The sequence below is a fragment of the Strongylocentrotus purpuratus genome, unplaced genomic scaffold (genome assembly GCF_000002235.5).
Source record: "Strongylocentrotus purpuratus isolate Spur 01 unplaced genomic scaffold, Spur_5.0 spur5_scaffold_5, whole genome shotgun sequence".
Classification (NCBI taxonomy): domain Eukaryota; kingdom Metazoa; phylum Echinodermata; class Echinoidea; order Camarodonta; family Strongylocentrotidae; genus Strongylocentrotus; species Strongylocentrotus purpuratus.
Window position 1 is genome coordinate 19,525,183 of NW_022145611.1, and position 21,360 is coordinate 19,546,542.

General features: G+C 35.0%; 3 protein-coding genes across 3 annotated transcripts; 1 reads left to right on the forward strand and 2 right to left on the reverse strand.

Moving 5' to 3' along the window:
• Positions 1 to 1,890: 1,890 nt before the first annotated feature.
• LOC763235 (uncharacterized protein C3orf14) lies at positions 1,891 to 5,342 on the reverse strand. The gene is made up of 4 exons (XM_001199146.4): positions 5,135 to 5,342; positions 2,991 to 3,114; positions 2,605 to 2,679; positions 1,891 to 2,124 (listed from the first exon to the last, which is right to left on the reverse strand). Exons 1-4 carry the CDS (start codon positions 5,188 to 5,190, stop codon positions 2,032 to 2,034), a joined length of 348 nt encoding a protein of 115 aa, XP_001199146.2. The 5' UTR covers positions 5,191 to 5,342; the 3' UTR covers positions 1,891 to 2,031.
• A 177-nt stretch (positions 5,343 to 5,519) lies between these two features.
• LOC580574 (cyclin-dependent kinase inhibitor 3) lies at positions 5,520 to 12,902 on the forward strand. Its single transcript, XM_780626.5, has 6 exons — positions 5,520 to 5,651; positions 7,625 to 7,734; positions 8,281 to 8,336; positions 9,031 to 9,075; positions 10,034 to 10,392; positions 11,371 to 12,902. Exons 1-6 carry the CDS (start codon positions 5,625 to 5,627, stop codon positions 11,458 to 11,460), a joined length of 687 nt encoding a protein of 228 aa, XP_785719.2. The 5' UTR covers positions 5,520 to 5,624; the 3' UTR covers positions 11,461 to 12,902.
• A 2,120-nt stretch (positions 12,903 to 15,022) lies between these two features.
• Positions 15,023 to 19,437, reverse strand: LOC580508. Its single transcript, XM_030998821.1, has 4 exons — positions 19,079 to 19,437; positions 17,666 to 17,881; positions 16,995 to 17,201; positions 15,023 to 16,576 (listed from the first exon to the last, which is right to left on the reverse strand). The coding sequence occupies exons 1-4, from the start codon at positions 19,385 to 19,387 to the stop codon at positions 16,391 to 16,393; spliced, it is 918 nt and encodes a 305-aa protein (XP_030854681.1). The 5' UTR covers positions 19,388 to 19,437; the 3' UTR covers positions 15,023 to 16,390.
• Between the last annotated feature and the right edge of the window lie 1,923 nt (positions 19,438 to 21,360).

Sequence of the window (21,360 nt, forward strand, 5' to 3'; positions counted from 1 at the left end):
TGTTTTGTTACCAAGTGTTATATTAAATTTGTTTACTTTATTATTGATAAATTACGTCATGAAACCTGCATTGCCAAAAGCTCTGTAATTCTCCTGTATGTGAAGAATTGGACAAATGCCCTTGTGTTCCTCACCAATTTTTTGTTTGCTTTTGTTTCACCCTTTAGGAGGTAGGGGGTGCATGATTTACACACAACTTTGAATTTATATGATCATGTGAAAGTTTACCCGATATGTTTGTTTGTATAGTAATCTAGCATCAGGCCAAGATTTGGAAATTAATTTTTGATTAACTTGAAATATGCTTTAAATTCTTAAATCTGACGATAGTAGCCATGCTTTCTTGTGACATATTCAAATACATAAAAAGAAGATATCTTGATAATGAATATATTCAGCTTTGGCCTGTACAGATTATGTATCGAGGATTTTACAAATGACAACTTGTAAACAGATATACCATACTCACAAATGGCACTATACAAGTGATGCATGAGTTTATATTTAACAATTTATTTCTCTTTAATATGTACATAAAAATTAAAAAAACATGATATGAATTAATGTCCAGCGTCCATTCTGCACCTACCCAAGAACTTCTGTAGTTTGTATAAAGGACTTGACACACCATATCAATGACAATTAAATGCTTCAACTTGTGTTTCTTTCAATAAAGATTTGTCATTTCACCACCATTCATATGCATGAGGTAGTTCCTTGTATTGACATTCATTCAAATGTAACCCTTAACAAACAATAATATATTTTCATAGAAATGCACATTAAAACATTTGCTTCAAAATGTATCTTTTTTGTGTGTGTGCAATCAGGACACTCAGACCAATCTGACTGTGCTAACAAGATACAACCTTTAAAGACATAATGAAAACAGTCCACTGTGTTTTAAAGTGTTATGGTGAAAACTTGAAAATACACTTCTTATGATACATACTTTCACTATGAAAGTTCAGGAGTATTTGACTAATTTTACAAAATCACAGAAACCTTCCGAATAATCAAGATAATTGTCTTCTTAGTGTGTAAAACCAGCCTCACTTCTTGATTATTGAGAAAAGGTTCACCATGAGATACTGTTAACATTGGTAAACCCACAAGATCAATAAATACTTGTACAAATTGTGCCAGCTATCTAGTTGGACTAGTGTAGAGTGCAGTTGTTACATTATCCCTGCCTTCTACTCGGTGGCCATGACGAGAAGCTCAAGGAATTTTTCTCCACCAACCAAGTGGCACCAATTAACTATTTACATCACAAGGATCAAATCTGGCATTATTAAATCTATTTCTTAAAATAATAATTCGGTGTCGTTGTAGAGCGCGAGAGGGTGGGCCAGATCTCTTACCACCCTCTCCCTTCTCAATGCTCTCTGCACAAGAATCCCGATATGGGCAGCCATATTGAAGACTGCCACAAATCTCTTAACATTTAATTCTGCATTCTAGTGACATAATGGCTGCATAGAATACACAAGGGTCAGAACATTGCGTTTATCCCCCCCCCCCCCAAAAAAAAAAAAAAAAAATCCACCTAAATCAAATGTTTCAGGCCAATACCTTTTATTCAATATATCAGACAACCTACACATGTATATTGAAATAACTCCCATGGGTAAGTTGTCCAGGGGTGATAGTGAGCACTAAAACAAAAATAGGTTTTTTATTTTCCCCTCAACCACGCCCCCCTTGAGTAAAAAAAAAAAAGAAGAGGATTTTGTACTTTGCAAGATGCCATGGCGGCCATTTTCATTCACACACCTTGACAAATGAAATGGACAGGGAGAATGTTTATTTTCTCTTTACCATGTGATTACCACTTTGCCTGAGAAACTTTCCAATATATCTGCTAAGGCATTTTTTTTTTCAGAAAGATTTAGGGCAGGCTTAGACATCTAACAACTGAGTTCCCTAAACGCCCCGGGCTTAGCAGAGGAATTACCCAGTTCCCATTGGCAGTGGGGTTAAAAATATTGCACTGTTAAACAAAGATGGATAGAATGGTTTGTATTTGTATCATCTGGCACTGGATGGATTACTCTTTCTAGCTGATTTAACATCTGACTTCCAGGCTGGTAATTCTTCTTCAATCATGGCCCAGTATTTCTCCTGATAAAAGGAACAACGAAAATACAACATATGAATACTATTAAGACTTGCAGACACATTTTGTTGACTTTTACGAGATTGATGGTTCACCGGACCAGCATTTACAGGTATTAATGAGGGACTGAATACTGGTACATAACTCATATGAAAATAACATGTAGTGTTCTTTTTTTTATATCTACTAAAATTTAAATATTCCACTTTTTGTTTTAATTGTTATTTCAATTCATTTTCCTTTCTTTTTTTTCCCTTTTTTCCACTTTTTATTTATTTTTTGTAGGGGGTCCAGGCTATTTTATACCATGACAAACATGATGTAAATTTACCTATGCCCCTGACCCCCCCCCCCCCCAATCCTGTATCCAACACTTTAAAATGTAATAAGATACAGGTGTACTTCTTTTAAACAGAATGACCAAACTGGTGACATAAAATGTAATTTTCATATACAGTTCTAATAAAACATGAGCATACATTTACCTTTAATGTAACAAGTTCAGTAGGCTGTGGTCTCCCCAAGCTTTTCTTGATACTCTCTTTACATGTGTCTATATCCTGGAGGAAATATTAAAATGGTACAGTATGTAAATCATGAGATATATTGCTAGAAATAATAAACAGGTTTCGATTATGATATTACAAAGACAAAATGATTATGCATTCATGATATTAATCTTTTCTTCTTTTTTTAAACTCCTAAAGCAAAATTATAAATTACTAAATTTACAAGTAGAAAATACATGTACATGTATGACAAAATTAAAAGCAGGAACTTTCTACATAATCTATGTCAAATGTTTTTGTTTTTCCATTAATTTTTGTTTGTTATTTTTCGTTTGATTTTGTTAATTGTGTGTGTGCTTTACCTGAATTAGTTTTTTGTTCCTTTTGAGTGCTCTGTTCCTGAAGCTTGCAGCTGAAGACTGGAATACTTCTTGATTGTTTAAATTTTCTGTAGATTTTTGCAATAGAAATTCCCTTCTGGACACTCTGAGAAATAAAAGAAACAAAGTAATTATCAAACAACAGTTTGGAGATGTTTATGATTGACAGCCCCCCCCCCCCCCAAAAAAAAAAAAAAATATATATAAAAAAAATGAATAAAATATTAAAAAATGGGGGAAAGTGCCTCTCTCTGCATCACCCCACAATCACCAATTCCTGTTGAGTTTAGAATTAACTAAATGATTTCCCTAAATTAAATGGAAAAGACATTTATCATGTATAGACAACGTGAAAACTGTCAAAATAACATTGCCCATTTGTACACACAAAAAGAGTAAAGGAAAAAATTTGCAGTTACCCTAGGGCACTCATAGGAGCATCACTATCCTGGCTGTGTAGTAAAAGCTGTGCTTTTGATTCGCATCATTTCAAACACCACTTTACAAAACTCAACTGATTTCACTAAAAATCGGTACTTTAGTGACACTTGATGACACCTCAAACCTAAATAGCAGTAAAATACATTTTTTTCAACTTACAGATGTTAAAAAGAATAATTTAAAAATTCAGATTGTAAGATTGTACTGTCAAACTTTGCTTACAGACGCATCGGCATGATTGTATGCAGTCTATGCAATATTGTGTGGTGTGTGTATTTGTGTATAGGTCTAATAATACCTGCCTCACAGCAAGCATGCAGTGCTAGAGGTCAATACGCATTAGCATTGACTCTCTATGCTTTGCTGGAGTGCCCTAGGGCCTAGGCGCTGATGCACTTTATCTTTAGCACCAGGCATTTTTCATTCAGTCACACACAAGTTATAACTATAATGAATAGACTGTATAGAGTCTATGGAGTGGAAATGGGAAAACCAAATAGCCAATACGTTTGATGGAACGAAGCACACTCAATTCCGGTGTGAAAATACACTAGCCCCATTATCCTATCCCTACTTTCACAAAAATACAACTACAGACAAAGTTCAATTTTGAATGAATACCGGTAGTCAACTTGAGAGTTGACAGAATGTCAGATTCTCATGTTTCAATTCTATTTCAAACATGAGTAGGGTCTAGATCTATATTATCTAGATTCTATTGTAAATTGATGACATTTCACTTAAATGTTATAATGTAAAAGAGGATGTTATTTATTTATTTATTTATTTATTTTGTTTTATTTACACACAATTCTGCAAGGATTTTCAAAATAAATGTGTTTGGAGCAGAATATTGATGAAAGAATACTCACAATTCTACATGGATTTTCAAAATAGATGTGTTTGGAGCAGAATATTGATGAAAGAATACTCACAAAATTTAGGTTTTGTGTTCAAGTTAAAGTTCAAGTTCAAATAAGGTTTTATTCATTACTTGTCAACAAGTCCGAAGACTAAAAATGCAAGTTTACATCAATATAAAAAGCATTCAAATACATAAAGATAACATAGCAAATGAGGACAAATATATAACAATGAATACATTTTTAAATCAAAACATTAAAGTAGTAGGTCTAAGAAGAAAACAAAACAACAAAAAAAGATTTTTTTTTTAAATACAAGATATGAAATATTGCTAGCAAAAATGATTAAATGTTTACATATGGGCCTAAACAAACAAAATGTATACAGATACGTGATTTCAATTAACTTTAACATTGGAAAAATTGTAATAAAATTGTTACGTGTTTGTACGTGGAAAACGTAATTCCTGAATATTTTTCATCTAATTTTCGTCTTCAAAAGTTCAATCAAACAAACAATCTTATTCATTGAAGTAAAATTTTTCCACCAAATTTGTGGAGCTCCCAACACTTTAAAACTAAAGACTTTAGAGAGCTGAGAGGCTTAAATTTGAGAGTGAGAGGCTAATGAGGCTAATAGTAATACTGTAATACCACCTAGGCCAGGCCAGGGCTAGCCTAGGGAAGGGGCATGCAAGGCCAGGCTTGGCTGCGCTTGGTCGCGGGCCTGTCGAGGGCGGGCCTGTCGAGCGCGAGGCGCGTACGACTACGGGCTTATTAGCTGTGGGTGTGGCGACGTACGGACTCAAGCCAGAAACTTACATGTCTTCATGTTTCATGTTCAGTTCAATCTCCCTTTCCAGCAATTGTGTTTCCATTCTAAAAATGATACTGATGTAAGGCTTGGAAAACACGTACACAGTCCCAGCACAATCAAGGTCACAGACAACTGAAAAAGCACAAATGCGTAGATGAAGAACGGATTTTTTTTTTTACATGGGCGCCGCCATATTGATTATAGCGTCGTCTAGTTACAGGCCATCTGAGTTTAATTAGAAATTTACAAATATAAAAATTGATATAAAGCCATTTTATTTTATATGATCCTTTAAAATTATACATATACATATTTTGAATTAAAAAAGAGAGACAAAATGAATAACAAGATTTAATATTATCAAATATTATGTCTTACAAATTGCTAAATTGGCCATATGAAGATTGTCCAATCAACGAAAGGGAGCGCAAAAACATCAACCTTCAAATTTTGTAAACAATCGACCATCTCTAAGAAATAAACAACAACTTTACGATGGGAGTTCCTACTGAGAATTCACAAGTAAGTAGTAATTTATAAGAATTCGGTGAAAAAGTGAGAATGCAAATAAGAACAGATGAAAAATATCACACTTAATGTTATTTTAGAGCGCTTAGTCTTAGAGACTTCTGACAAAGTAAGTCTTAGGCGCTGTAATTATTATTATTATTAAGTAGGGTCTAAATTGCTTCAAAGGGCCAGTGCGGAGAGAAGCCACCGCGCTCATTCGCTGGCTTCTTCTAATTCTTCCTCCGCTCTATCGGAGATCAGCAGCTACCAGGGTACTGCAGTTTGTCATAACAAGTAGGTTCATGGTCTAGCAGGCAGGATTGTCAGATCATACTGCACCGACTGGCATATATTTATGGTGTAGATCTAGGTCTAGTCTCGATCTGCCGAAGACGAAGTCTGGACATAGATATCTCTCACGTTTGCCGTTGGATTTTCCTTAAACTTTTAAAGGGCAATCCAACCCTTTTGATGCATGGCGAAAGTTTGAATTACTAGATCTAGAATCTAGATAAATTACTGAATCAGCTACTGAGCTACAGTAGATCTACAGAGTACAGAGCTATAGACTAGTCTAGATTTAGACTATTATTTAAAACGGTTCAGTGTGACGTGTGTGCAATACAATCGAATGATGAGATAGATTGTAAGAGTTAAAATTAGATCTAGACTCATTCCATTCTTGTATTTGTTAGAATTACTATTTGTTTCTCTAGACCTAGTCTATATTCATTTCACTGTTTTCACATCATTTGTTTTCACCTAGCTACCTACAATTCCTTCCTCCATATATCTCCTCTAACTCTATATACCAAGTCTGAAGTCTGAAGTCTGCGTTGTGTGTTAACGTGCCCCTTCCCTTGTTCATAGACGCAGGTTATGTCAAGTGGAAAACACTCCGTCCCTTGGATAGGACGTTAAATGGAGGCCCCGTGAACAGGAGAGTCACCATCCTTGCATGTTAAGAACCCATTGCACTATTCGTATAAGAGAAGGGGGAAACCCCGGTGTAATGGTCCACCTGCACATCCCAATCAGGCCGAGTATACGGCATCTGCATTCTGCAAGAATCTTCAGTATTGAAGGAGGCAGATTATCTTGAAGAAGAAGAAGAAGCCTTCCATGTCACTTTGCCTAAAAATGTTCAGGATGAGCAGAGGAAGGGTACAAGAGAGAGAGAGAGAGATGCTGCATAGCAGCCTACAATAAAAGACAGACAGACCTGCACTCAAGTTACACTGGACATCATCTGAGTCAATTGATTTAGGGCTCTGCAACTTTTATGTTGGAGACTTAGGAAAGAGGATTTATTTTAGATTGGCAGTGGTTTGTGGGTGATTAATGGTTTTTGGTGAGAGGTTATTTTTATTAAACACGATCAACATATCAATGACTAAATCTATTCAAATTGGCAATTTGGTCACTTAATGTTTTCACTGACAACTCTCCCATTTGTTGTGTATAATATAAGTTGTTCTCCTTAGCACCTGAATTCTAACTTGGGGCATTAATTAAATTGACATTTTTCAGTCAATTTGTGACTTTGTGTGTTGAAACAGATGGGAAAATTTTTTTCACTCACTGTGATGCTGCTGATTTAGCAAATAAGAAGTCCCCATACTATCCATACATATTGTAATAAGCTTACAAGTACAAGTTTCAGAAATTAATTTTTAAAAATTCAGATTTCATTCAAAATTTCACTTGTCTGTTTCTCTGATATTTCTGCTTTATTTTAGGTTGGATTTCCCTTATGAAAAATGCAGTTACCTTATCTTCCATATATGCTGAAGCTGATTACTGTTATTGAGTATGGTATTAGTAAATGTTTAATGCGAGACCCTGGCCAGTCCAGTATCACCATTGATTGGTTTTTAACAAATATTTTGGAGTTGTATAGTCTGATAGTCCTTTCCGTTTAGTTATGATTTTTGCCACTTTGATGTAGATCTAGACCTACTTTAATCTTTCTTTCTTTTCGTTAGGCCAAAAGAGATACTACAGCAGTGAGAGATGATGCAGCTTGTAGCAGTGGATTTGATTCATCAGATGATGATCAAGAGCCAGTTGATAAATCACCATTCCAGATTGATTGGTAAGAGACTCTAGGAGCACATCCTTATGACTAAATGGACTTCTAGGAGATGAATTAGATCCAAAGATCTTTCATTTCACAATCACACGCATGTTGATTGCTTAACAGGGATCTTCCTCAAAATCAGAAAGCAAATTGATAGCTTCCTGTCTTCATATCCTGATTTATATTTACATTTACATTATAGAGAGAAACAAGATTCTCAAAAATTTAATTAAAAAATTGTATATTTAGATTTTAAATAGCCTATTAGCTATTTTTTAATACAATGGATTCTCATTATTAAGTGCACTGTATTCTGTAACTTTTATAACTTTACCAGGTCACAATTTTTTCATTTTTTAAATATTTATTTTAGCTCCAATATAAGTTACAACGTATTTGTTTCATTATAACAAGGTAATTTCTCGGTTCCAAAGAATTTTTTGTGACAAAATTCCATTTTATATAAGACAGTACTGTTTTTTAAAAAAAGGTTAGATTCCCTTTATTTATCTATTTTCTCTCTTTCTCTCTCTCTCTCTCTCTCTCTCTCTCTCTTTCTAGGTTGGATTTATCTGAATATGGAATTGCTGAGAAACTTGGCATCAGTGGTCTACCAGGTATGGTTTTAAAGAGAAAGTTGAGTTCTGGGAAGAGGTGAAAAATAATTTGTGAGCATTACTCATTCTTATTATGCAAGTGTGGAAGAACATCAGTTCAGACATGTTCCCTGAAAAGCATGGCTCTTCAAATGCCTTCATATTCTAAATATGCATGTAACATCGTAAAAATCGGGGGGGGGGGGGGGGGCGGCTTTTTACGCCACGTGTTCGTGTAGTCCCATATACATCTTTCTGTGCAAGTGTTTGTAACTTTACCAAGACTTGGCCAAATTTCTTATCATTTTGATGATTCCAGAACCTTGCAATACACACAAATTCTTATATGCTAGATGATCAACCTTTTCTGGTCGGTTCCACACCGATTCTTTCACAATGCAATCGCATGACCAAAACTCAACTTCATCTTTAATGATTTCAAAATGAAAAGTTATGTTAAAAGTGCTCGTACTGTACATCCTGTTCCTGGTGTTTTATAATTGATATATTAGCTGAAAGGCTGAACCTAATTTGTTCATGTTTGTAGAACATTTATTATTAAAGTTATTGATTTAAGGAATAAATGTTCATTTCTTTCTTCAACCAAAATTACATACCGTACATGTATATTAATGCAAATTGAAAGTTGTTTAGTCTTTAGACCTCAAAGTCAATTGTGATACTTGGAGCATTAATGATCTATCTAATTTTGCAGGCTGCAGATTTGATGATACTTGGAGGAGTATGGAGAGTGATATCAGTAAGTCATGACTTGTTGCTTATAATTCACTTCCAATTAAAGATGACATATAAGTGTCCCCCTCCCCGAATTTTATTGGGGGGGGGGGGGGCTGTTATGTTGATAAATATGTGGGGATAGAAAAAGGTGTGACTTCAATCAAATAAATGTTTCACAACCCTTTTCACTTAAACGTTTAAGCAATGTGACATCAAGATTGTTGTAATGCATTCATATCTGCAGATGTTACATGAAGCTGAGGGATTCCTTATGTCCTACATAAATAGTTACATCTATTTACTGTATACATATGTGTAATTGTGGATGGATCATTTTACAGAAATCCAATTCTTTCACCATGATTATGATGAGTATCAGTAAACACAACAAAAATATCCGAATGCAGGACTCTACGCTAACATTTGGAGAAGGAGGTCCTGATTTACCATTTTACTATCTGTACGCATGAGCCCCATGTGAACATTTCAAAATTTAAGGAGCCAGGGGGGTGTTTCACAAAGATCCTAAGTAGAACTTAACTCTAAGTTGAACTTAAAAGTTATGGAAAGCCATTAGCATCCTTGAAAATATTTTGTAAAAGTTATTTTAAAAGGCATAAAATGTTGATTCAAATCATTCGTATTTTCTATTATCATGGGAGATTTCATGTTCTTGATGTGGAATTTATAAAAATTCTAAAATACTTGAATTTCTGTTTTTGAATATATTTCATTTAAAGACTCCAATGGCTGTCCATAATTTTTAAGTCAAACTTAGAGTTAAGTTCAACTTAGGATCTTTGTGAAACACCCCCCAGGACTTGGATTTTGTGCGCCCTTGTGTCCCAGATGCCTGTTAATGTTGAGCCCTACCTAGTGTTATCTTTTTACAAATCTATGTAAACCACAAACATTTTTGTTGTATATTTATGAAAATCTAATGATACATTGTATTTTGGTGATTTATTTCACAATTACAGATGGATTGATCTCACAAGGCGTGGAGGATGTCTTTGTGCTGTGTACGAGAGGAGAGCTCAACAAGTACCGAGTGCGCCGTCTGATGCAGGAGTACACCACGGCGGGGCTGAGTGTCCACCATTACCCCTTCCCCGCCGGTCTCGTCCCTTCCCCAGCAAACTGCATGAAGATGCTAGAGGAGATAAGGATCAACCTCAACGCCGGAACAGGCACGTTGGTCCACTGCTTTGGAGGGATCGGCCGGTCTTCCCTCATCATTGCGTGCTTGCTGCTGATGCTGGATGACTACATGGAGTGGAAGGACGCCATTGCAAAGGTCCGCCAGCTCAAAGGATCACGTGCTATTCAGACAGTCAAGGTATGTGTTAAATTTATTTTTTGTCTCTTTCATTTGGTAACATGTTGGTACAACCATAAAAAAAAGGTAGTTTCAACTTCTTCTTTTTTCCCTGGCATCTGCATCTTGTATTTTCTCCCATATTAAAGTATTTATTTTAAATGATTACCATACTACTTTTTTTTCTGCTTTTTTTTTACTTGTTATTATTGTTTGTGCTTTCACGATTTTCTTGTATTGTGTTATATCTGTTTTGTTATCTTATAATAATAATAATAGCCTAATAGTCCACTCCAAATTTTATTAAACCGAAACGGAAATTCTTTTTGCCCAATTGATCGTGAGCCCGGCAGCCACTGAGCAGCGCCAGATCGACGTTGCTCTATCCCTTATTGTTGAACGCCAAACAAGGTAGCAACAACTCCCATCTTTTAACGTCTTTTGGTATGACGCGGCCGGGGTTCGAACCCACGACCTCCCGGTTGTGAGGCGGACGCTCTACTGACTGAGCCAACACTCCTTGTTTATATTATAAGACTTTTTTTGTTAGGTTGGATTTCTTTCCTGTTAAAGGAACAATTGATTGAATTCTTTTTCAGCATTATTCCTTAAAACGTTTGGCATGTATGACAAATAGAGTGATATGTAATGACAGACTCAATGATATTGTTTATTTCTTTACTATTGGATTTCTTTGGAGCATTTTGGATTGATTTTGATTCTTACTGGATTTCTTACAGATCTTTTCCAAGTCAAATCAAGTTTTTTTCTGTCATGCAATGATATTACTTAAAATAAAATAAATTGTCAAACTAGCTATTTCCTTTAGGGTATGCAAGATTGTGAATTAGGGTTTTGCAAGAGCAACCCAATGTTCATTAGCCACTTCAAATTGATGAGATATTTTAAATGTTGAATAAAATGATCAACTTTATGATTATATGTATGATAAAATGTATTCTTCTCCCAATTTTCTTCAAACTGTTTGACTTTTAAAAGCAATACAACTTTGTGAGTGACTTCAGAAAGATGAGAGAGGAATATGAAGCTACCAGGCCGGACGGTGACAGGCGTTCCATATCTCGGTGAATCACCATGTGTTCTGCAAGCTTTTTTGATTCATCATTTGAAAAACACTGGAGGGATGGTTGCAATCTTTTCTGTTTTAATGACCCACCAACCAGTGTTATGAAATTATTGAAATCATGGTGAGAAAATGATTTTTTTTTTTTTTTGTGGTAATAATGTTGGGGAAATGCTAATCCTTAGAGAGAGAAATAACCTGGTATCATAGGTGTATATGTGCATATATTTTGAGTAAAAACACATGCAGTACAAACTGCTGTATTAATCTTGAATTTCTGTTGATACTTGGTCATTCTATGGTAAGTTCTTTCATTTCTGTGCCAACTCACCTATGCTGTCTGTTATGCTTTTTGTCATACAGATCTAGCCATTTATATAAGATTTGAAGTAAGAAAATTTGTGTAAGTTGTATATATGTCATGTAAATAAAATTTATATAAGAGTACTATATATTGTAAGACTATAATTTTATATTTTTAAACATTTATTATTTGTAATGTGTATCAATGTGATATGGAATACTAACAGAAATGTGATTCAGAAGCAAGATTCTCATCATTTTGATAATGAAGGGAAGAAGAAAAAATTATTTACAAATCTCACCTTTTTTTTCTTCTTCATTGAATAAAAAAATACATGAGATGGGATTCATGTTATAATAGTCTTGCTCTAATCCACATGTATTTAGATTAGATTTATTGTGTCCCAGTACTTTATAACATGATTTCCTGAATTGATTTACTCTCCATATATTTGGACATTGATATTACTTCATTTCAATTTGATATTTAATTATACTAATTTATTTCAAGTGAAATGAAATTTATTAACAAGTATGAGTGTATTTATATCCACTCAATGCACTGTATATATTCACCCTGATCAGCTGAGCTTATTTACACAAGGAAAGTTTTTACCCTGGAATCGTAGCTAATTGAGAGAGATAGTTGTGACACATGCATCTACCTGTATGCCAGAGGGGTTGTAGGTTAAATCATGGAGCTCCAAATAGTTCCCTCACACATACAGTCTCTATGTGAAGAACTTTTTTTGAGCTTCATGAAATGCCTGACCAATCTGAAGCAACTTCCAGTGACCAAACTATCTCTCTCAGGTAGTTATGACTGGAATAATGCATTTATTGATTGCCATTTTGCTTTATGAATTTTGCTTTAGAGGAACAGCATAGTTTATGGCTTTCATTCTTGGTGAATGAGATGATTATTTCTTTCCAAAAAAAAATATATGTATAAAAACGTGTATCAAACTATAAATTTGAAATGTTATGCTAGATCTAGAAGATATCATTGTTTTAAAATGGTGAGAATGGTAAACTATAGACATCAAATCATGAGGCGGATCATTAGCAAAAATTGTTGAAAATCGTGCATTTCCAATTTGTAATTTACAACTGAATAAAAATTTCCATGGTTATCGTGGAAGTAGTAAGCTTGTTTATGAGAAGTTTTGTTGAGACTAGTCAAGTTTTCCTGGACATGAGGGTGTGGAAACATGTATGCATCAATTTTTTTATTGATATGGTAGAAGTGAATTACAGTGTATTTGTGTGTGTGTCTAGAAATGATGAGACATAGTAATAAATATATATATATAATCTTGTATCATACTGCAAATTTGACATCTTATTCTAGATAAATTCTATATTGATATGGTAGAAAGGATTTATTTACAGACAACCGAAGCTGTGACATAAAATCCATTTTTGGAATTTTCCTTATAATAAATGTCGAAAACCAATTGAATACGGGTTGGCTGAAATATGACCATCTGAATAAATAGATTTCTTATAGGAACTCGGTGTTACCAGTATTTTGCTCTGGTTCGTAATGTTATGAACCAGAATAAAATAACATGAGTTCCTATGTACAGAAAATCTAAAGTTTCAAACATTTTTTTAACTACGAAGCTGACTGCATCAACCACACAACACGCTCTTCAGTTCCTTTTATCTATATATTTATTGCTCATGTCACAACCTTCTCCAACATGTATGATTGAATACCTGGTATCTTCATTCTTATACACACATTTAAACAATTATTACTAGGGGTGGGAGAATAACAGTATGCACAATTTAAAGAGATAATGCGATTTAATAAAAAATGGGGTCTATTTATCAACACAAAACCCTACATTTCACGAATGCAAATAATAGGTGAAAGGGAACAACGCGTAGTGTCAAAATCGCTTCTTTTTTTTTTAAATTACAAAACCTCGATTTTGGATATAATGTAGAACAAATAAATTGTACCGTACATGTAGATTCCATCAAAGGAATCTTTCTCTACTACACATTATTCTAGATGTGAAATATACACCGTCCACATTTATCTTACACATTTAATTGAAAGCCTTCAAATATTAATGGAACCGTCCGTTTTATCACATACATGTTTTTAGATGCATCTACAATTTTACATCTGCAAAACTTTGTTGAAATCTGAAAGCAGTCTACACATACATGCATGATGAAACAATGCATCACCATTCTGAGATGATATATTGCAGTTATATGCACTGCCTTTCCTCAGTTTTATTTTATTCTTTTAATGTAACCTTTCTTAAAATTGTGATGATTGTTAAATGTTATGTTGAAATGTAATTATTTTGTCTGTATTTATATATTTATATTTGTATGTACATGTAAAGCACCTTTAAATGTCCGAAGGCAAATTTAATGTATTTTTTACATGACAATAAATTATCTTGAATCGTTTGAATCTTGAATCATGTAAATGGATGGACGTATATCTTTCAAAGTCAATATAAGCAGGAGTGATCATGTACACTGAATACAAAATTTCAAGAATAAAAGAATGGTTAATATCCCCCTGAATGGTGTCTGAATGTAAATGAATACCACCAGTAGACACATTGCTCATGTTCTAATTCATTATCAAAATGGTTTAGAAATATCAAGTGCTCCTTTCATATGGGTAAAAGTTAAATACATTTCAAACACTCTTATTGTTCTTCAGTTATTCAATTCAAGTATAAATTTTTCCTTCTCATAAAACGGCTCGACACCAACAGGCCCCTGGGACACATGGGCGCCCAAAATCTAAGTCTAGACCCCAACAATTTTAAGGGGGCCCCCCTTCCAACAAAATAAGGAAGTGTGGAGCCCTGCATAAATTATCTTGACATAATGGTCTAAAATAGATTTAATTTCATTGACTTCTACTGTGAAATCAGATACCCTGTATACATAGACTTATTCCATACTGAGTATCATGAATGAACTACCAAACATTATGTGTTGAAAAAAATTCTAACTTTCATGTTCAGACTGGGCACAGCCACAAAATCTGGTCATGTCATGATTGTCATCAATGGGGAGAAATTTGTTCAGTACCCCATCAGTGCTACATTTTGATGAACACTGTTTGATTAAATAACAAATCTACATCCACAATGTCTTTGGCAAAAATAAGAGCTATTCTTTGCCAGCCACGGCACTGAAAGGTTTGATAGAGGAAATAACAATGCCAATGTGTCATTTTGGTCTTTTTAAAATATAATAATGCACATATTAATTTACCAGTTACATTCACACACACAGTAACATCACTTTGCATAATTTTTCATTTAATCACAAAAAAAGAATATCTATACAGAAGTGATTGAATCACATTTGAGAACAATAAACATGGACAACTATCACATTCTTCATAATTATCATGAATTGGAACTAATTTATGCATCTATCATAGTGTAAAAACTAATAAATAATACATTGAAATGCTATATACCTCCATTTTTGTACCGTTGGCAGAGACTTTCCAATATAAAGATGTCCCAAACATCAACCCCCTTCAGATATCTACACTCAACTACAAAAATAGACTGTTACCACCACAAAGATTCCACTATAGGGTGGATGATTATCTATGATTATTTGCAGAAATTTACTTTATCGCTATGTACAGTGAAATCTGCTTTAGCAACCACCTGTATAGAAAGACCACTTGTCTATAAAGACTACATTTTCTTGTTTCCCTTCAAATATCCTTCCTCGTTGAAACATATACTAAAAAAACCTGTACATAAAGACCACCTACGAATAAAGAATAATGGAAAATAATCTTAATTTGATACACTGATCAAGATCATTGAATTTGTGAGGCATTGTAGAGCAAGCGCCCACCAGCAAGCGCCCACTACAGAAGCCATAGCCATCATCATGATCAAAAACCACTTTTCTTGTTTCCCTTGAGCGGTCTTGATATACTGATTTCACTGTTCCTTGTACAATTCACATAATAAAATACTGAAGTTTGATTGGGTATTTTATAATTCCTACAATATCAAATTAATTGATACTTTATAGAGATGTCTAATGAGAATAACTTGCCCAAAGCTCAGTACAGCATTAAAATGTACATTTACTCACTGCCTATGGGAACCACATGGGTCCTGTATTAAGCCTAAGGGAATGCTACGTTGCAGGAGTTGTCTGATTAAAAGTACAATAAAATAGCCTGCCCTGTTGTGTATCAGCATATTTTAAAGTTTTAAAAATGCTGGCACCCTCTTTTATTCTGTTTGCAGCTAAAGGTGTTCAATTTGGAAACATTGAATCCTAATCTATTGCCAGTTTATCAGTAATCATTTATAGTTTATCATGAAAGTTACTGCATTAGCTACCTCTAAAGCAACAAGCAGAAATGAAGCTATGCCTTCATAGAAATATGAGCAAATCATAATTACACACCTAAAGAAACCCTAATTTCTATTTAGCAGAAGACGGCCCCATTCATTAAAACATTTTGCCTATAAGATTTGCCTGTATGCAAAAGTGACTTCATATGATGACAGTCAATACTGTGCCGGGTATTTATCTTGTTTAATACTGAAAAGCACGACAGCAATTCATGGGAGGGGAATTTTAGCTCGATCATGATTTTGGACCTCATTTCCGTCTCCAAACGCTGAGTTGGGGCACCGTCCATTGGTTTTTCCTCGCAGTTTCCCTGATGAACATTGGGAGTCCTCTGTCGTCCATCAGGGTGAAATCAGGCCCTAGTATCCTCTTCAATGAGTCAAGGGTGTTCACAGGTTTGCCCTCTTTGTCCTTGTAGCCTCCAAGCCATTTTGCCTGTTCAGAAGTAAGAAAACATCATGATTAAATCAATCTTGAGCAAGTCATGTAAGTTCAATTACGACTATGTTTTCAATAATTCTATTCTAAATGTGATTCTCATGGGTATCTTTTGGAAAACTTAGGTCCCTATCAGTGGTCCTGCATGTTGTTTTATAAGCTCATCTGAGGAAATTACATAATTTTTTCAGGTAAGATTGTCATGTTTCCAGTTGCCCCTTTGGCAGCTCACACTGGAAGCTATACTGGGACGGTAGGTAGGAGGGGGCCTGCCCCCACCTCCCTGGATCCGCCACTGGTCACAACTGGTGCTGATCTTATTTTCTTTACCATAAACCTCTATGTTTTTTAAACTTCAAAGACTTCAATTTCAAAATTCTTCATGAAAAATAAATGACTAGCTCAGATCACCTACCTTTGGTGTGAATTCTGAGTCCCAGGAAGCTGGCGTTGTGAGCACTAGTAAACCCCCTGAAGCAACTAGACCTGGAATTCTGTTAAGGAAGTCCATTGGGTCTGGTAATCTGCATATAAGATTGGCTCCCACCACACAACCAAACTGGCCCAGGTCCAGGGGAAGGTTACAGGCGTCGCCTTGCTGGAAGTGACATCTTTTCCGATCCTAGATGTAGATTACAATCATAAAACAGAACACAGTCAATGAGTAGGTAAATTACAACTACAGTGTATGACATGAACAATTCATAGATTTTCATCAATGTAAATGGAATAGGCCATCCATCATTCATGTAACACTATGAACATGACTGACAATGAGAGCGGACAAAATATACAGTTCCTCAGGTAGACAAAGGAACATCCCTTGTAAAAATGTGTAGAACAGGTGTCACATGCATATTCACCTTTTTACATAATAGCTGTGAAGGGATGTTCCTTTGTCTACCTGAGGAACTGTATATTTTGTCCGCTCTCATTGTCAGTCATGTTCATAGTGTAATCTAAAGATGTGTTATCTTGTATTTTGCTAAGTAAAGATATAGAAGAAGAAAAAAAGTTCTTACAAACAAATGTGCCAAAAAACTTCAACTGAAGATGTCCAAATCATAGAAAGAATGGGATACTTACTATTGTTGAATCCACAACTGCATTCAGGTCTGTACATAGATCGCCCTCATCTGTGACAGAGTACTGTAAGTTACCATGGTCCTTGAGAAGATTACAAGCATCTATGAAGGCATGACTGAAATCAATGCCAACAACCTGCTCGAATTCTCTTGCCAGCTCAAAGGATGTCCTCCCAACAGCACAACCAATGTCAAGAGCTCTGCTAGGGATTGTGCTCTGTTACATGAATTAAAATAAAGTATGACTATGAATTTAATTGAGTTTCAATTCTATTTAATATTTTTCATTAATATGATTAGGCTAAATATGATACAAATCATACAACCAATTCTCTGATACAGATACTTAACCGCATTTCAAACGAAGTTCAAGATTCATTTATTACATTTTCTGAATGTGTTAAATCATAACTTATTAAGACTAAAAAAATTAAAAATAGCATATATTTGACTTACGATAGCTTGCTCATTTAGATCCTAAATTAATGATTAATCTGAGAAAGTCTCGTCATCAACATTATCCGTCTTGGTTTTAGTTGATGAATATTCATTTTTTCTTTTCGAACGTCCAATAGCTACCGTAGCTACATACGAGTCAGCCCGGCTTGACCAACGAACTCCCACGAAACGAGTGCTCTGATTGGCCATTTGGCTATGTTTTGGTAGGTTGACGCGGTAATATTTTGGCCTCTGGGTCATATAGCCCTATGTTCGAGTGCATGAACGTACTGTTTCACAGTTCTGAGATACAAATTGGATAATTCATATAAGTAAGTCCGTAAATTATACATTTAATATTAAGTTATCAAATTTTGATAACTGCAATTAGGACAAATGACATACCGACCTAATTTACATCTGATTTAGAAATCAGAAAATTAGATCTAAATAAAGAAAATCGGGGAGAAAATATTTTGAACGAAAAGATGTACATTGTTGGCTCTAGCTACCCCCACGGTACGAGATCTCTGGGTTACCATCTGTATTGGGGAATGTCAACAAATGTCAGTTTTATTAAAGAAATGACCCAAATCAGATGGTTATTTCTGTCTAATCAGGTACCTGTAGATATATCTTTTTATACTCCAGATGAGAATATATTTTTAGCCTTTACATCCTGGTCACTGTGCTCTGGTGATGGTGATGGTGAACGAGAGTCTGATGCAGTTTAAAACACCCACAGCCTATGGTAACCGGACCCTGAAGAAGCTTAGTGACCGAGGATTACAGGATCTCTCCTCGTATCATATGATGATGATGATGTTGATGAGTTTTATAAATCAAGCAGAGAAAGTATGGGAATGAGAGAACTCTCTGGTAAACTTGGTAAATGGCTTAAATCTAAAAGTAAACATAATAGGCTGAAGTTCCAACAAGTACAAACTAATACAAACAACACATTATAGATATACACCTTGTCTGTAGTGAGAAGAGCCTGTAGTGCTTCGTCTGCGACTCTTCGAGGGAAGTCGAGGGCATCTCTAGGGCCGAAACTGTAGCGTAGAACTTCCTCCGGTGCACCGTAGTGAAAAACTAAATACTCGTTGACAAGTTTCTCAGTTTCATACTTATTTTCAACGTCGGCACGGCTCTCATCGTATCTTAAAAGCTTGTAAGTTGAATAAGCAGCAATGCTGGACGTTGCTAATAAAGCAGCTCCCACAAAATAGTGTCGGTTACTGCAGAGGTTGCTGCCTACACTTGTAAGAATATTATTAGCCATTTTTGCGTCGAGTCACTTTTAATGTAGCACAATGCAGAACACATGTGTACATGCCGATGACGTCACGCCACCGGCCGGTGTATATTTAGTCTATTGTTTCAGACAATGGAGAGAAAGAAAAAAAGAAAAAGTTGTCCAAGAGAGGGGCGGCGCAGGGGTATACGGAGTTTATGGAAAGATCCTCAGAATGTTTGTGTATGATCTGAACAGATTATATTCCCTGATAATTTTGAGGGCGTACTTGGAAAGCAGTTTTGTTAAACTGAATTTAAATCTATATGAAACTTGAATAAATAAATAAATAAATAAATAAATTCAGATTCTTTTTTCTTTAACAATTATGTTTTCCTTTAGGAATCTGTGTAGGTCTACAAGATTAATTAAACCTTTGATTTTGTTTTCTGTCGTTTCCTTTTTCTTTTTTGGTATAGATCTATAGTGATTGAGAGTGAGAAAATTTCTTTCAAAATTATCAGGGAATATTCACCAGTTTAAATGTGTTACTTTATATTTTGCTGGGGCACAGTGCCCCCCCCTACACTTTTTCGATCACCCCAAACGTGTCCCTTTTTACTTCAGATAAGTTCCAAATTTCATTTTGTAATAAGTGCCTCTCTCTCATTTTGTTATGAATACCCATTTTACACCTCTGATAAATGCCCCTATACTGCCCTTCCATGAAAAAACAGCATAAGCTACAAGTAACTGACATTTGTTTGCAAAGTTGAGTTATTTCAGTTAGTGTGGGTGATTAAGAACATCAAGTTACATTTAAAAAATATTGTAATTACCTATTTTGATGAGTTAACGCTAAATAAAAACATTAACACACTAGCATCCAAATGCACGTTTCTTCCTAGGCCTATATCTCAGAAACACTGAAATGTCAGTTATGCTGTTTTGTCATGGAAGGGCAGTATTGCCTTTGAACTAAGTGCATTTTTCTCTTCTAAGAAGTGCCACTTTTCAGATCTATAATTTATGTCCCCTGTTATATGCGAAATACCCCTATACAACTCTGGTAATTGCCCATTCTGCTCTCAGACGGGTGACCCTTTTCCATCTGTAATAAATTCCCCTTTCCCCTCTTGTAAGTTCCACATTTTCAGGTGCAAGTGACCCTATCAAATACGATAAGTTAATGTTATGGTCATCTATAAAGAGGCCTGTCTATATAACGTCAACGAATCAGAGCAGCTTTGTGTAGTAACAAGAACTTTTTTCTATCACCACATGGAAAGGCAATGCATGGGGCAAGGGGAGGGGTTTGTCACCCTAAATTTCTTAAGAACGAATTGTGCCCCCTCATTTTACAAAATATAATTATGCTCGTTTTCGATGCTATCAAAATAATGTCCCTTCTCTAATATATTAGAAGTGTGCCCTTTTTACACTAAAACCTTTAAACTATGCATGACATATACTACTCAAATGCTAAAAGGGGCATCTGCATGCCAACCTATCGTATTTTTTGTTTATAGACCATGCCCTTTTGAACTTCATAATGCCAAGGTAATCTATTGACCCTTTTTTAATATAAATGTGTAGAAAATGTAAAAGTTTTGAAACTCAAGGCGACTGCATTTACATAACCAAATGTCATTCATGTTAAAAAGTCTGAGACATATTTGTTATACCCCTCATCTGCCCATAAACAGGAGATTTCTCATAGCCACAACCTTTTTAAAATGTGCCCCTAATTTAAATCGACTGAGAGCAATTTTTTCCCCCTCAAATTTCCTCTAAAAATCGCTAGCATTTATAGCTTATCTTAATCAGTATAGTTTTCATTCATTCTTTCATTATTAGATTGTGCTTAAAACTCCATAGGGATCGGTTATTTCATCTAATAATGAGAACCAAGCGGTTGCAATGTGACCTCAAAAGTGTGCATGGTGCTGAAGCAGTATCTTTGCCAAGTAAAGAGAACATAAGATAATCCCTGATAATTTATTTATTCAAATTTATGGGTA